The 15,741-nt window shown below is 44.5% G+C and overlaps 1 protein-coding gene across 1 annotated transcript in view; it reads left to right on the top strand.

Moving 5' to 3' along the window:
- Mak (male germ cell associated kinase) overlaps positions 1–15,741 on the top strand; it is a 52,937-nt gene that overhangs the window by 27,992 nt on the left and 9,204 nt on the right. The window contains exons 9-12 of the mRNA XM_036186796.1: positions 54–365; positions 4,398–4,570; positions 6,691–6,839; positions 13,766–13,897. Coding sequence (XP_036042689.1) covers positions 54–365; positions 4,398–4,570; positions 6,691–6,839; positions 13,766–13,897 — 766 coding nt within the window. The remainder of the gene's footprint in view (positions 1–53; positions 366–4,397; positions 4,571–6,690; positions 6,840–13,765; positions 13,898–15,741) is intronic.

Raw genomic sequence — 15,741 nt, 5'->3', positions numbered from 1 at the left:
TGGAAACATTGATTAGATATGACATTTTGCATGATATTTTCATGCTTTTCCAGGCATTGAAGCACCCATATTTTCAAGTCGGTCAGGTATTGGGCCCTTCTGCACACCATCTGGATGCAAAACAGACTTTAAACAAGCAGCTACAGCCACTGGAACGAAAGCCATCTTTCTCTGAACGGGATCCTCAGCCTTTGCCAAACATACTTGATCAGCCTGCTGGGCAGCCCCAGCCAAAAGAGGGCCAGCAGCCACTGCAGACCATTCAGCCACCACAGAACCCAGCGATCCAGCCACCTCCAAAGCAGCAGGGTCACCAGAAGCCACCACCAGTGATGTTTCCAAGTATCGTCAAAGCCATGCAAACGGTGAGTAGCCAGGAAGGATGCCTTAGATGGCATGACCTACAGTTTGGGTAGGAAGTATCCAATAACCACACATTAGATTGTTGGTACAATTCTAACCATGGGGTATGTGTGGCGCTTGTTCCGGGTCGAAACCCCTGATTTTCTTGGTTGAGGTTTGGCAAGAGGTAAGGTAATACTTTAAGATGATGATGAGAAATTTCTAGAATAAGGGAATAATATTCATATGCTGCAGGCATCTTTTAAGAATTCATAGAAGGAATTGGATACTCTAGAGCACTGATCCTAAATATTAAGGATTTTCTCAAGGATTTCATACTGTTTTTCACTGATAATGAACACAAACAGCTGGAAGGTTTTAAAATATATTTTTTAATATATTTTAAAATTTTTGAGATTATAATATGATTACATTATTTTCTCCTTCCTTCCCTCCCTCCAAACTTTCTTGTACCCTTCTTAGTATCCTTTAAAATCATGGCCTCTTTTTCATTATTGGTGTGTGTGTGTGTGTGTGTGTGTGTGTGTGTGTGTGTGTGTGTGTGTATGTGTGTGTGTGTGTGTGTGTGTGTATGTGTGTATGTGTGTGTATGTGTGTATATGTGTGTGTATGTGTGTATGTGTGTTTGTATGTGTGTGTATGTGTGTGTATGTGTGTGTATGTGTGTGTGTATGTGTGTGTATGTGTGTATGTGTGTTTGTATGTGTGTGTGTATGTGTGTATGTGTATGTGTGTGTGTGTGTGTGTATGTGTGTGTGTGTATTTGTGTATGTGTATGTGTGTGTGTGTGTATTTGTGTATGTGTATGTGTGTGTATGTGTGTGTATGTGTGTGTGTGTGTGTTCCCAAATATATAAATACAGCCTGTGCAGTCTGTACCTGTATGTTTGGTTTCAGGGCTGACTATTGGCATTGGACTTCTTCCCACACAGATCTTTTCAAACTCTGTACCCTATTCCTGGTCCACCCCTAACTCTCACCATCCTTAGATGAGCCTCCCATCTCCCACTAATACCAAACCCATCCTAACACACTGCTAGTTTCTGTTTCTAGTGCTGTGGTATAGCATTTCCCCCTTCTACTGGAGTGTAAGCTCTGTGACATCAGAAATATGTCTGATTTGTTTATCAACATAACTCCAGAATTTAGAAGGTGCCTACCATGGAGAGGATTTTTAATAAATATTTACTGAATAAGTGAACAGCCTCCAGGGTCCAGACTCTTCTCTAGCTAGCTCTGAATATTAGAGAATGTGGTTCTCTGTGGCATGTAATAGAAGAGAGAATGTGGTTCTCTGTGGCATGTAATAGAAGAGAGAATGTGGTTCTCTGTGGCATGTAATAGGGGAAGTGTGGTTGTCTATACCATATAATAGAAGGTATCACTCTTCCGGCAGTCTTACAGGTATTTGAAAACAGCCCTTGTATCATCTGTCCTCTGGATGAAACATCCCCAACTCCCTCATGACTCTTGTTCTGACAGGCCTCCGAGCCTCTCCTCACTGCTGACCACTCAGAAGGAAGCTGCCTGAACTGGAGACAGACAGACACACCAGGAAGGGTAAAGCAGGAGGACAGACAGATAGACACACCAGGAAGGGTAAAGCAGGAGGACAGACAGACAGACACACCAGGAAGGGTAAAGCAGGAGGACAGACAGACAGACCAGCAAGGGTAAAGAGGAGGACAGACAGACAGACAGACAGACCAGCAAGGGTAAAGCAGGAGGAATGGCTTCCAGCCTTCCAAACCGAAGGGTCACGCAGGCCACAGAGGTTGCATTTCCTTTGCCCCCTTCAGAAGGCCATCGGTTGTTGGTGCATACTGAGAGGAAAGGAAAGGAAAGTCATATTTATTAAGCAGTTTCTAAGAACTGTACACTGTGTTCAGCCCCTGGGCTTATTCACCAAATTATAATACCTAATAACTAACCCTTCATCTTTATACAGTGAACATATTCCGGAACCAGGATGGGATGTTCTATCCGTGAGGATTTCCAAGTCTGTTCTGTTACTAAATGTTTCTGCAGATCATATATTCTGTACTTCAACTTGCATATTCCATCCTTAGGGTTCAAAGAATTTAAAATCTCAGTTGCCTCCCAAACATGCTGATTTTCTCTCCTGGGTTTAACAGTCCTGACATCTGTTTGTCTCTTTCTTCTCCTGTATCCACATGAGGAACAGAAAAGCAGGATGCTCTTGGGCAGCAGCTAGAACCTTCTAGGTAGGCATAGATCGGCTGATCACTGGTTAAATTATTAAACTATATACTGATCCACAGTCACTGGCCTCTGATTGTTCCATTGTTGAGGGGATTGTGACAACCCATGACACCAGTTTGACCAGCGCTCACATGTACTTCCCACCACATCAGATGGAGTCACAGCTCTATGAAAAATGGTGGCTCGTGTGACTCACCAGTTCCTAGAATGTTTGCCCTCATTCTATAACAAAGTATTGACATGCACTACAACAATTTCACTTCCTCTTTTAAAGGCATTACTGATGTGTGCCCCCTTCCAGTCTTCACAAATGTGCAGGATCACTCTGTATTTCCTGACATGGCTCGGCTGAATGGGCATCCCGCTTCATGCTAAGAGGCTAAGGAAGGTCCAAGCTCAGCTGGGTTGATTCTGTGCATCCAGAGCTTTGGACCTTTTGATCCTGTTTGTTTTGGAATGTGTTCCTCCTGGCTAAGTAAATGACAGTGCAGAGGTTGGCAGGCATCATTTCCTGCCATCCCATCCAGATGTCACCAGCTCTGTGTACTTGTGACCATTCTTCCAGCATCCTCCTGCCCACGGCACAGCCAGCCTTCCTTCCCTGCTCCATTCCTTATTTTGAAATGTGTGTGTGTTTCAGTCACATGCTGCAGACCACTTTCTGATCAGTTTAAAGCAGCTCACTGTCTGTCCTGAGCCACAACTTCTTCCTCATTCCTTATTCCTGTTAACAGGAACACTAGTCAAAGACAATTAGACTTAAAATTTAAAATTTTAATACATGTATTTATTTCTTGGGGAGGGGCACTCGTGGCATTCCCGGGGCAACCTGCAGGAATCTGTTCTTTCTTTCCATCCTGCGGTCCCTGGAATGGCACTCGGGTCGTCAGGATTTTCAACAAGTGACTTTACATTCCAGTCCACTCCAGCTGAAAGACACAGGGACATGACAACCACAGTGTACTCCATAAGACTATTCCCACTTAAGGAGAAGGGCAGGAAGGCTCTCAGCCAAGTCTCAGTTTTCTAGAGTCTGTCTACGAGAGGTCAACCCAGAACCTCAGACCTCTAGTACCCAGTGATGGTTGGTCTGAATTGTCAGTGTGACACACTCTAGAGTCACCTGGGGCGAGAGTCTCCATTGAAGGACTGTCTCGATTAGGTTGGCCTGCGAGTATGTCTGTGGGGAATTATCTTGATTACGTTCATCAATGTGGGAAGAGCCAGCCTGAAACTGGGTGGTCCTATTCCTTAGTTTAGAGTCCTGTACTGTACTGAAACAGGAAGCAAGCCGAGCAGCCTGTAGTTGGACATGTATTTATTCTCTTCCTGCTCCTGACTGGATGCTGCTAGCTACTTCAAGTGCCTGCTGCCCTTTTTCTCTATTTGGGTGTGGGGTGTGGTACTAGGTAGTTGGGTTGGATCTGGGCCGTTGTGCATGCTACAAGTGTGTTCTACCACTGCCTCTCTATGGTACCTTGTCTACATTTACATGTGCTTAGATACACAGGTAGTAACCAGCCCCCACAGTTTTCAAGTGTATTCAGTACAATGGCATGTGAAACGCATTTGTGGCCAATGAACAGAAAGCATCACTGGGGTGCTAGAGCATCTAGGTTTTCGAAGTCCATTCTACGACATCCACATGATAACAGTCACCCATGGAAGAATTTTTCAGAACATGTCCTTTCATTAAGTGGCACCTGATTGTGACGGAAGAAGAGTTGAGAATTGAGACCCTTGTTGTCTAATGGCTTGTGCGAATCTTAGGTCATTAAGGACTTTGGCGACTGAGTCTTTTTTCACCCCAGAAGCCAATCAACACACTGGGCCACAAAGGAGCCCGGAGACGCTGGGGCCAGACTGTCTTCAAGTCCGGGGACAGCTGTGACGACTTTGAGGACTGTGACTTCGGAGCCTCCCATTCCAAGAAGCCGAGCATGGGTGCCTTCAAGGAAAAGAAGAAGAAAGAGTCTCTGTTTCGGTAAGATTGCACGTTCTCCAGGGAATGAATTTTACCACACATCAACTTTATTTCATCCATTAAATATGACAACAAAGATTAATACTTTGTTCTATAAACCCCATAAATTTTAATTCATACATCCAGAAAGGTGAGAATCTTGACTTTTCACAGTAATAAATTATCGATGTGTGTTCATGTGTGGGTAGGGCAAAGTTCTTATTCAGCTTTTATATTGCTCTGCAGTTTTTTGTTTTTGTTTCATTTGGTTTTTTTAGACAGTGTCTAGCTATGCTGCCCAGGCCAAGTCTCACACTTATAGACTAGAGTGGTCCCCCACCTGGTCTCCTGAGTAGCTGGGACCACAGGTACAAGCTAGCCACACCCAGATCACTCCAGTGAATTGTGAATATTCCCACCTCAAGTTCACATTTCTGTGTACAGAATGCAGAGCACCACATACATGATTTTCTCTGATGATGTTAACGTTGTTTATTAGATTGCTTCCTGTTAAAACATTGGAAAATCATTTCTGAACCTTTCCCGGAAGTTCAGTGCCCAGCAGCAGGTCCTTGTCCTCAGGAGTTAGGTTGGCCTTCTGCATTACTTGGATCTGATTAGGGAGGGGCTAAATTTTGTTGAACATTTTGGGAACATGCTTTCATTTTCATTTCTCCCTGGAACAAAAACAAAGAAGGGCAGCCATGTCACCAGTCAGAGGAACGCTGGCATTGCGTAGCACAGACATCTTGTAGACCCCTGATGACACATAAAAACCCTGTCCAGAGCACACACGGGTGGGTCATTCCTCTGAAGACACATAAAGACTGTCCAGGGAGCACATGTGTGGATCACTCTAGCTCCTAATCTAGACTCATACATTTTCTTCCCTATGACACTTGAACTTGGGGAGAACCCCATTCGATCCCATTAGCGGGAGCCATACTGCTCTGCAGGTTTTGTGTGGTCCTGGGAGAGAATGTGAGGTGCTAAACAAAGGCGGGAGTGAGGAGGTCCGCATAGGCAGCCCCAGAGGCTCTGCTGGAGCTCTGTGTGCACCCTTCTTCTAAGGAAGAAACAGGCAGGACATCATTTTGCTGACGCCTGTAGTCCCGGCTACTCTGGAGTCTGAGGAAGAAAGATACAAAGGTTCAAGGCCAGCCTGGCTTATACAGTTGATACCTGGTCTCAAAAAATAAACAAAACAACAAAAAACCCACCCCATAAAAACAGGTCAAAACAATAACAACAAAAATAAAAGCAAACCAAAACAGCTTGATGACACATACCTGCTATTCCAGCACTTGGGAACAAGGGGCTCTGGGATCAGAACTTCAAGGCCACTTACCCACATAGTGAGTCCAAAAAGCCACATCTTAACATAACAACATAGACACACACACACACACACACACACACACACACTCAGAGAGAGACATAGACAGAGACAGAGACAGAGACAGAGAAGAGACAGAGGAGAGAGAGAACGAACCTCCATGTAGCACACACTGTAATTCCAGCTAATATAGAGGATAAGGACCACAAGTTCAGAGCTAACCTGGGCAACTTAGGGGCACCTGGTCTCCAAATGAGAAAGGGTTGGAGTGTAGCTCAGCGTAGAGTGTGTGCCTTGTATGCACCACAGCCTGGTTCAGTCCTGTAGGAGAGTGGATGGAGGATAAAGCATGAGGAGAACTTGTGTAAGTAGTAAAACTGCAGGGGAATAAGAGGGGATGGAGCCAGATGTGGTGACCCATCCCCAGTCAAACAATGCTACCTGTGTCTAGAGCTCTCCAGAGTGGGCGGCCTGTCCTGCCCAAAACAACCTTCCTAGATAGAAATGACTGGAGTGGCAGGTAGAGATGGCCATGGCTGCCGTGTGGTCTTCTAACATTATGACTGAAGCAATTCCAGAAGGGTTCAACTAGATTACATATCCATAAACTGCTGCAGAGGTTCTACTGCATCTTGTCTAATGTCAGAAATGGCCCCTGTGCTGGCAGAGAAATGGAGGGAGTTAGCACTCAGCAATCCCGGCAGCAAACAGCCTGGCGGTTTTGCATCAACTCATTTGAGTCACTGAAGGAGATGGAGGACTACTGGTTTTCCCGCTCTGACTGTGCTTTGTGTTGACTTTCAAGGTTTCCAGAGTCGGGACCCCCAGACTCCACCCACAACAAGGGAGAAAATAGGAGTTTACATGCGGCTGTTTCCTTAAAGTCCAACACAAACTTGTCAACTGCTTCAACAGCTAAGCAGTACTATTTGAAACAATCAAGATACCTTCCAGGTAAGTAGAGAAAATTTACCACTTACTATTTAACCACTTAATCCCAGCACTCAGAGGTGCTGGAGGGTTAGGAGGACTAGGGATTCCAGGCCAGCCCGAGCTATCTGACTACCCTGGTTCAAAACAACACAAATGTTTAATGTTAGTCAGAGTCTTGATAGGATAAAGTGCCTTGGTATCTCTGGAAAGGGGGCGCCAGAGAAGGAGAAAGCAGAGTCCCAGGACTCCTCGGCAGCTGTGCCTCTTGCCATGAGCTTCTTGTCTCTGTGACTAATGGAAGTAAGTCTGTTCAAAAAAACACAGAGCTGAGAGCTGGGAAACGGCTCAGTGGCAGTGCTTTCTTGCCTAACACGCACAGGCCCAGCTTCTATCCCCACCACCATCAAAGAGAAAAAGAAAGAAAATGCCAAACACCAAATGATTTGCCTGCTTTCCCAAAGCCTCTCTGACCAAAGCTGTCCATTTATTTAGTACATGTTCAATTTTATTAAAGTAATTAGACACCCTCATCACAAGTTTTCACAAAACATAAATTTAAAAAATATTGTCCTAAACAACATGCTGTATGTGTTTACAAGCTGCTTCTGGCTGCTGGGAAGAACAGGCTTGAGGCTGAAGTAAATGAAAGGACAGTCGAGGTGGTATCGCATGTGTCCGCAGTCGAAGCAGCAGGGTAGAAGTGGGTACCGCATGTGTCCACAGTCGAAGCAGCAGGGTAGAAGTGGGTACTGCATGTGTCCACAGTCGAAGCAGCAGGGTAGAAGTGGGTTCCGCATGTGTCCACAGTCGAAGCAGCAGGGTAGAAGTGGGTGTGATGCAGATGTGGTGGTGAACAATGGGTCTTGCTGATAGGTAAGCCTGGGTGAAGATATGGAACAAGAGGAAGGAGTAAGTTTGCATGTGGGAGGAAGTGGTCCCTTGTGGATGGTAGAAACTGATGATTCAGGAGTGGAGGGGATGAGTACGGGGGATGCAGTCCTTCAGGAAGTGAGAGGAATCAAGAGCAAGCACTCAGGTGTTTTGCCTTAGAGAGGAATCCTTGGGTGCTAGACACTTTGTAAAGCTCAGGGCTGAAACCATGAGCATTCCAAGCTAACAGCAAAAGCATGGATGCAGCAGGCATCCCAGAACAGATTTAGGGGGCTACTCCCTGTTGAAAAAAATACAAAGTAAGGAGGTGGTGTCAGATGCCTTTAACCCCAACATTTGGGAGGCAGAGGCAGGTGGGTGCCTGGTCTACAGGGTGAGTTCCAGGACAGCCAAGGCTACAGTACAGTGACACCCTCGAAAAACCAAAAGGAAGAAAACCAATGTAAGGGATATTTCAATGAATTTTAGTGGTCTCTGATGGTAATAATGACCTACTGGCACTGGCAAAGGATTAGGAGCTCAAAGCACCCCCATTTTCATGTTCCACTTCCCAATATGCCTTTTAAGAGTATAGGTCAAGCTGTCTGGTATGTCCTATCACTTCCTTTTTGTGAAGAAAGACCTAACAGATGCCACAGGTTACTTTGGATGGGAAGTATAGCTGTAAATGAGATCTGAAAATTGGACTCAGTGACAAAAGTTGTTTCTAACTAAACTTGAGCCTGAAACAGGCTAGACTCTGTCCTAAGATCTTCCCTCGGGCTGGACGAGGCTGAGTTAAGTTCAGGCATTTGGACAACCATTTATGATTATCTGTATGAACCAGCGACTCTGAATTAACAGACAAGGGACAGGAGAGAGAGCCATTGTTGGTGCCTCTGTTAACTCATAGTTTTTGTTTGTTTGGTTTTTCGAGACAGCTCTGTGTAGCTCTGGCTGTCCTGGAACTCACTCTGTAGCCCAGGCTGGCCTCGAACTCAGAGATCCACCTGCCTCTGCCTCCTGAGTGCTAGGATTAAAGGCATGTGCCGCTTTGCCCAACTTCCATAATTATTTTTATAATTGAATATCTTTATAACTAAAAAAGAATAATACATTGAGGGCCTACTTTTTTTAACCCTAAAGCCAGATACATGAAAAGTCTTAGATCAGTGGTTCTCAAACCTGTGGGTCTCAACCCCATTGGGATTACATATCAGATCTTTACATTATGATTCATAACAGTAGCAAAATTAGTTATGGAGTAACAGTGAAATAATTTTTTGGTTGGGGTCACCACAACATGAGGAACTGTATTAGAGGGTCGAGGCATTAGAAAGATTGAGAACCGCTGCCTTAGATCAACCCTCAGGATTATAGGAGTCAGTTGTACCCTATGGTTGCAAGAAAGCCTGACCTTCAGGAAAGGGATGCAAGTGTTGTAGGTGTGACCTGCTACCGACCAGCGTGTGCACTTGGAGTGAGGCCTTAAGGGTCATGTTTACTGCTCATAATGGGATCAAAGTCGTCTGACCTCTCACCCTGTAAGCCTTAGGCACTTAATTACTGAAAGATGGCTGTAGATAAAGTATGTAGCAAAAACACTAACTCGCTCTCAGTCTCTGTGGTGCCCTCTGGTGTCACCCTAAAGCTAAGACTCGCTCAGGAGCCAGGGTCACCACTGCTGGACGCTGGAACGACTCATTCCATAGCACTTTGAAATCCTGTTCCGTGAACTATCTCTCTCCCACTGATCACACTCCATCCTCCCCAAGAGCCTGTTAAGTCTGTGCCCTTTGAAATTCCTGGGTTAGCCCCTCTTGATCCCTTTTAACATGTGGCCACAGAACCTGCTCCCCTCTGAACCACTCTGGTCTGGCTACCTGTGCACTGTGCCTCTTAGCCCTTTCCCTGCTTAGATCCTTGGCTGACCCTGATGCCGCACCCAGGAGCACACCACCAAACTGATTGTGATTGTGGCTTAGCTGAACATTGCTTTCCTCACTATTAGTGTGACTTTTAGAGTGTGCATGTGTGCACACACAGGGCAGAGGATGACTTGTGAGTTCTCTCCTTCCATCATGAGGACCACCCAGGTCAACTGCAGCTTTCTCGGCTAACACAACAAGTACATTTACCCACGGAGCCATCTTGCTGGCCCAGAACTGCTTTTTTGAAAAGAAAGACTTGGTCGCTTCTGTTATTGGCCTTCTTGAGACCATGTTTTTCTAGGCAGTTTGGCACTACTAATCATCCAATGAATCATAGTGTCCCCTCCATGTTAGACTGTAGGAGCCTGGGAACAGAAGCGGCTCTGTCCTGCCCAGTACTTCCTGCTCAGTACTTCTTTCCCCACCCCTCCACTGCTAGGCACACAGCAGGTGCTCCCGCCAGTGTTTGCTGATGGAAACCGTTATGTGATGACGTGTTATGTCATTAGCACATTGAATTATCTTCCTGCCTCTTCCTAGTTGGTCCATAGATGTCCAATCAAGGCTCATCCACTCACAATTTACAATTCTAGCCTGTATCTGTTTCCAACAAAATCAGCATATTTGTCTTAAACACTTGAATTAAAACAGTTATCTTCAGGCTGGAGAGATGGCTCGGTGATTAAAAGCACTGGCTGTTCTTCCAGAGGACCTGGGTTCAATTCCCAGCACCCACATGGCAGCTTACAACTACCTGTAACTCTACCTCCAGGAGATCTGACACCCTCACACAGACATGCATGCATAAACAAAAACAAAAACAAAAACAACCAGTTGTCTTCAATAGTGGATGTATTCACTCTAAGGAAAATACCTGCCTGGCGCTAATGAAGTCAAGGAGGAGAACCTAAACCACCACTTTCTGAAACCAGCATGATGTCTAATTACACTCTGCATATTTGCCTTTGTACCCACAGATAAGTGTAGTCCTCACCCCTCACCAACGAAACCTCTTTGCAACAAACAGAGACCACTACAGAAAACCACAACCAATCACAGTGCAGAGATGTGGAGCCCGGTCCCACTGGACACGTCTGCTACACAACTCTCATGCCTAAAGCTCAGGGGTCACTGTGGAAGAGGGTTGGAAAGACTCTAAGAACCAGAGGACCAGGGAGTTCGCTGTGAGAGTGTGTCTCCTGGGAATGTCAGAAGCTACCCCCAGAAAGTCTCACCGACATGACACATGATGGCCTAACCATGAGCTGCAGAAGAACAATAGACACACCAGAGGGGGGGGGGGGGGGGGTAGAAGGGGCAGGTGGAAGACCCCGAGGTCGCAACCAAAGAACCACAGGCAACTAAGGAATGCCAAGAGTGGGGAAATCATCTTCTCCAGGGAAAAGTACACCAGTCGGTTACGCAATACCAAATGGTCGGCCCTGAAAACATACAAATCTCATTATACAGACTGAGCTGGATATATTTAAGAACACACACACACACACACACACACACACACACACACACACACGTACATAAATGCATGTAACAGTGAAAAAAGAGACCTTGAATTCAAAAGAATACAGGAGGGAATATTGGAGGATTTGGAGAGAGGAAAGGGGGAAATGATGTAATTATATTAGCAAAAATAAAAGGAAATGTAAAAAAAAAAAAAAGGTTTTGGTTTTTTTTTTTTTTCCCCTGAAATCTAGAGTAAAATTCTACATGGTTCAAGATATCCTACAGGCTGTAAAATATAGTTTAATTAGAGTGCCAATTTTTTTTTTGTTCAAATGATTTTAATTATTGGAATGCACAAAAACTTATATAAATAGAAAGGTTGTTTTTCTTTGTTTGTTTTGGTTTTGGTTTTTTTGTTTCTGTTTTGTTTTGGTTTTGTTCCTCAAGACAGGGTTTCTCAGTGTAACAGCCCTGGCTGTCCTGGAACTTGCTCTGTAGACCAGGCTGGCCTTGAACTCACATAGCTCTACCTGCCTCTGCCTCCCAAATTCTGGGTTAAAGCCATGTGCCACTATGCTCACTTTTATAAATAAAAAGTTTTCAGACCAAAAACGTATCCATTTAAGGTTATTGCCATGGCTGCATTAACAAAAGAAAACTCATAAGCCAGTCTTCATTGAAGAACATTTATGAACACTATGTTCACTGAGAGAGATTTCTAATCTCCCCACTCACATTTCCTTGTGTGTGAGTAGTGTGGTATATGTCCATGCTTGTGCAGCTACATGTACCTGTGTATACACATGTGAAGGCCAGAGGTCAACATCGGGTTTCCTATCTCACTCTCTTACTTTTGGAGGTACTGAACCTGAGCTGACAGGTTGTCTAGACTGTCTAGCTAGCAAGACTCTGGAATCTTCCTAAACCCACCTTTTAGTACTAGGATTACAAGTGCGCATCACCGCAGCTGGCTTTTTGCCTTGGTGCTGGGGACCCAAATCCAGGTCCTCAAGCTTGTACAGAAAGTGTTTACCCACTAAGTCACCTCCCCAGGACCACACTTCCTTTTGAGTAAACCTTTTTTTTTTTTTGAGATGGTTTCTCTGTATAGCCCTGGCTGTCCTGAAACTCATTCTATAGACGAAGCTGGCCTCAAACTCACAGAGATCAGCCTGCCTCTGCCTCCTGAGTGCTGGGATTAAAGGCGTGCACCACCACGCCTGGCTGAGTAAACTTTTTTTTTTTTTTTTTTTTTTTTTTTTTTTGCCAGAGCTAAGGATCGAACCCAGGGCCTTGTGCTTGCTAGGCAAGCGCTCTACCACTGAGCTAAATCCCCAACCCCTGAGTAAACTTTTTAATAAAAAAAAAAAAAAATTGTATTTTATTACACCTTCCTTTTTAATCTCATTTTTTTTTTAGTTTGTATAAAAACATGACATTTCATATGTGTCCAAGGCTGGCCTTGCTCAGACTTGCTTCTTCCTAACCTTTCCTTGCCACTGACTCCTCCTGTCAGCCCTGTCTCTCCCCTTTCACGAACTGCATCTTCTTTGTCAGGTAGCTGCCCATTGTAGCTCCACTTGTAAGTGTTCTGTCAGAAGCTGGATCCACAGGGGTCAGTCCTGTAAGAAAGGGAAGCTGTTTACTCAGCTAGTCCCCCACCCCACCCCCAGAACCAGTCACATGCTCTTCAAGCTCCGTAGTTCTGGTTTCAGAAGAAACACTATCTATGTCTCATCCACAGGAAGTCTTCCTAATGAAGTCAGCATGTGAGCGGAAGGGGGTGGGGGGAAGCTCCGCCTACCAGGGAACAGTTCTAACTCCATCAGTGATGAAATCAGCATTAGCTAGTAAGGGATTGTAACCCACAGGCTTAGACCGTGTGTAAAGTGTCCGCATTCCAGTTCAGCTGAGTAATAATCAGTCAAAAGCAAACAGACTTAGGATGCGCTTGGACCTTTCAGAAACATGTTAAAAAGACTCCCTTTGACCACTAGCACAAAGCCCAAGATGGAACTGACATTTCAGACTTCAGAAAAACATAATCAAAACCATCCTTCTCAGCTGGTTGGTCGTGGTGCGCACCCTTAATCCCAGTACTCGGGAGGCAGAGGCAGGCGGATCTCTGTGAGTTTGAGGCCAGCCTGGTCTCCAGAATGAGTTTCAGGACAGCCAGAGCTATGCAGAAAAGTCCTGTCTCAAAAAACCATCCTCTTCCCAAGTGTATCTTCAACCCCAGGAGATGAGCTGTAGGTATTTCTATATCCTGTAGTAAGAACTTCTTAGGTTTCCCTGAGTCCCAGGGCACATCTTCCTTCCCTGCTGTGCCAACTGTTTACCAAGGGTCTGGGCCAAGTATGCATTTGAAGCAAGTTAAGAGACGTCATGGTTTTGCAGGACAATGTTCCTCCTTGTTTTTTGTGAGTTATTTCCCAGGAGTGTCAAGTGTTTATTGCTATGTATATTACAGGTGGTGAAGTATGTGCTGTCAGTGTTCTAGGTTTGTGTTCAGGGCTCAGGACCATGACAGAGTTCCCTAAAAGGAGCAAACATTGTCTATGCTTTAACCTACATTTATCCTAGCCTCACATCCCCAGGATGTCTAGACTGTGTTTAAACATGTCTTCCTTGGAGTTCATATTCACACTCCAACCTTGAAAATGACTGCTTTGTTCTTTTTAGGTGTGAATCCTAAGAATGTGTCTTTGGTAGCCAGTGGCAAGGATATAAACTCACACGCTTGGAACAATCAACTCTTTCCTAAGTCATTGGGATCCATGGGGGCGGATCTTGCTTTCAAGAGGAATAATGCAGGTAACAGATACATGTAACCTATCAATTACGATGTTTGGTTGTAAATATACCACAGGCATTGTTGTCCAGTGGAGAGCTGTGTGACCCTAGGGGGTAACGGGGTATGCAAAATTATCCAAATAATTCTTGAGCACAGATGGTTTTCAGTTTGTCAGCTCCTCATCCAGGGTCCTTCCTAAGTGGCTCCGCCTTCTTAGAAGACACATGTTAATTCTCCCACTTCACAAATGGAAAAGACTTCTCACTGGCTAAGTTGAATAAAATTGTTCAAGGTCCCAGTCAAAGGGACAGCTGGATATGTTGAAAAAGGAGGTAACCCTCATGAATGGGGAGATGATTCTTATGAAAGCTGGGTGGCTGCTGGGAAGATCTAGAGGCTGTCCTGGGCTACACAGAGAACACATTACCTTCCCCTCCAAAGTCAAGGTGTAGCTAGAGTTTTCCTGCCTGGCCCAAAGTCAGGACAAATCTCTCTCTCCTGCCAGTCCCATAGCCGCTCAGACCTGACCAAGTAAACACACAGAGACTTATATTGCTTACAAACTGTATGACCATGGCAGGCTTCTTGCTAACTGTTCTTATATCTTAAATTAATCCATTTCTATTAATCTATAAGTTGCCACATGGCTCATGGCTTACCGGTATCTTAACATCTTCTATTGGCTGCGCCTGGCAGCATCTCTCTGCCTCAGCCTTCCAGTTCCCAGAATTCTCTTCTCTGCTTGTTCTGCCTATACTTCCTGCCTCACTACTGGCCAATCAGCATTTTATTTACACAGAGCGATATCCACACCATCAAGGAGTTTCTAGTCTTTAGCATTTAGAAAATTAAAAGAGGACATCAGTGAACTGTTTGCTGACAATGAATTAGGAACCATTGTCATAAAGCACTACAAATTATGGTCCATAAATCTGCAGTGCAGAGAATAATGACAAAATGATTCTCAGCAAAGTATTCCCATCAACAAGTTTCCCCAGGCTTCTGCCTATAAAAGTGAAAATCAAAACAGGAGAAGAGAGCTATGGTTGAGCTTCACCTGCTCCTCTAACAAACACTCACTTCCTAGAACACAGACAACTTGAGAGAGCACACCTCATTAAACTGTGCTCCCAACAACATTTACCTCCCATGCCTAGTGACCAAAGTGTATAATATTTACCTTTTTTATCAGTTATATGAGACAAATCATTGTAATTTAACAATATGGAAAATGTATTTACTATGGTTACAAAAATCTACATTTTTTTTCTAACAGACACAGTTTTTGAGTGATGGGTTTATACTTCTAAGCTGAAAGTTCTATTTGGATAAATCTGGAAGCTAAAGTATGATTTAGGGGTAAGGGATGAATGGGAAATTTTCACCCATGAAAAGGTGTTAACTCGTGTGCTTTTCCATCAGTGCTGATGGACTTTTACTCATTATGACGTTTAGATTTCATTTAAAAGGGAGAAAAACTTGGTTTTATAATGTCCATGATGATGATCAAAAATTTTAGATATCAACTGAAAACTATTGAAGTATTGAGTTTTTAAAAATGTGAATAGTATGGGTGGCTTAGTTAGGGTTTCTATTGCTGTGAAGAAACACCATGACCATCGCAACTCTTATAAAGCAAAAACATTTCATTGTGGTGGCTTATGTCTTCAGAAATTCAGTCCATTATCATCAATCGGGGAGCATGGCAGTGTGCAGGCAGACATGGTGCTGGTTACATTTTGATATGCAGGCAATAGGAAGTGGACTGTGACACTGGGAGTAGCTTGAGCACTGGAGACCTTCAAGTCCCCCTACACACACACAGTGACACACTTCCTCCAACAAGGCCATGCCTATTTCATCA

This window comes from Onychomys torridus, chromosome 5, assembly GCF_903995425.1.
Source record: "Onychomys torridus chromosome 5, mOncTor1.1, whole genome shotgun sequence".
In the NCBI taxonomy this organism is placed as follows: Eukaryota; Metazoa; Chordata; class Mammalia; order Rodentia; family Cricetidae; genus Onychomys; species Onychomys torridus.
The sequence above is the reverse complement of the archived record's forward strand: the minus strand, read 5'-3'. Positions and strand labels throughout refer to the sequence as shown.